At 40.1% G+C, this 1,044-nt stretch overlaps 1 protein-coding gene across 1 annotated transcript in view; it reads left to right on the top strand.

Annotated features, from left to right (window-relative positions):
• The window catches only part of LOC107714253 (phosphatidylinositide phosphatase SAC1-A-like), a 26,507-nt gene that overhangs the window by 18,503 nt on the left and 6,960 nt on the right, over positions 1-1,044 (top strand). The window contains exons 9-10 of the mRNA XM_016520060.1: positions 325-473; positions 555-653. Of these exons, the coding sequence (XP_016375546.1) occupies positions 325-473; positions 555-653 (248 nt within the window). The remainder of the gene's footprint in view (positions 1-324; positions 474-554; positions 654-1,044) is intronic.

The raw sequence follows: 1,044 nt of genomic DNA, 5'->3' as shown, positions 1-1,044 counted from the left end.
TTAAAGTTGTCCAAATGAAGTTCTTAGCGATGCATATTACTAATCAAAAATTAAGTTTTGATATATTTACAGTAGGAAATTTACAAAATATCTTCATGGAACATGATCTTTATTTAATGTCCTAATGATTTTTGGGATAAAAGAAAAATCAATAATTTTGACCCATACAGTGTATTGGCTATTGCTACAAATATACCCCAGCGACTAAAGACTGCTTTTGTGCTCCAGGGTCGCATTTGTAAAATTGGTTAGATAGCACTTATATTAGTTAGTCTGACATTATTCTGTGTGTTTATTTGTGTAACGCTGTCTCTCCTCTCACAGCTGGATGGTTTTCAGAGGCATTTCGACTCTCAGATCATCACATACGGCAAACAAGTGATTTTGAACCTGGTGAATCAAAAGGGCTCAGAAAAGCCGCTGGAACAGGCCTTCGCGAAGATGGTGGACAGTCTGGGCAACGGCATGATCAAGTGAGTGAGCCGATTGGGAAATCTCATAAAACGCTAATGCTGAAGCACAAGAGCTAAACCCACAGCTCTGTTCGTCTGCAGGTACGTTGCGTTTGACTTCCACAAGGAGTGCAGCCGTATGAGGTGGCATCGCCTGCAGATCCTGGTGGACATGGTGGCGGAAATACAGAATGAGTTCGGGTTAGTGTTGATTTCGTTAACGAAAACTGTGACGAAAAATGTTTGTTGACTAGCTTTTTCCCCATGACTAAAGTGAGACCATGAAGAGACGACAATAAGGTCAATAAACAATAACAGGGATGTAACGATTAACCGCGAGCTGGTTGAAAATTGATTTAAATATGTGACGATTCAAATCAGTTGAGATGCTAAACAAATCGCAATTCAATTAGGGGTAGGAGTTTATATGAATGTATGTCTGAGGGGAACTTACTGTGTTTAGATGGTATTTTTTCTTTTCATCTTGCCTCTGTATAACGCATATTAAAGTTCATAAGTGCAGCGCTGCTTTGTTTACAGCGGAAACCAAGGAAACGCTTTAAGCGCCACCTGCTGGCAGAGAGTGAATCTG

Source organism: Sinocyclocheilus rhinocerous, unplaced genomic scaffold (assembly GCF_001515625.1).
Source record: "Sinocyclocheilus rhinocerous isolate Xijiao unplaced genomic scaffold, SAMN03320098_v1.1 scaffold4194, whole genome shotgun sequence".
NCBI lineage: Eukaryota > Metazoa > Chordata > Actinopteri > Cypriniformes > Cyprinidae > Sinocyclocheilus > Sinocyclocheilus rhinocerous.
Note: the sequence above shows the minus strand (reverse complement) of the source record. Positions and strands in the feature narration are given on the sequence as shown.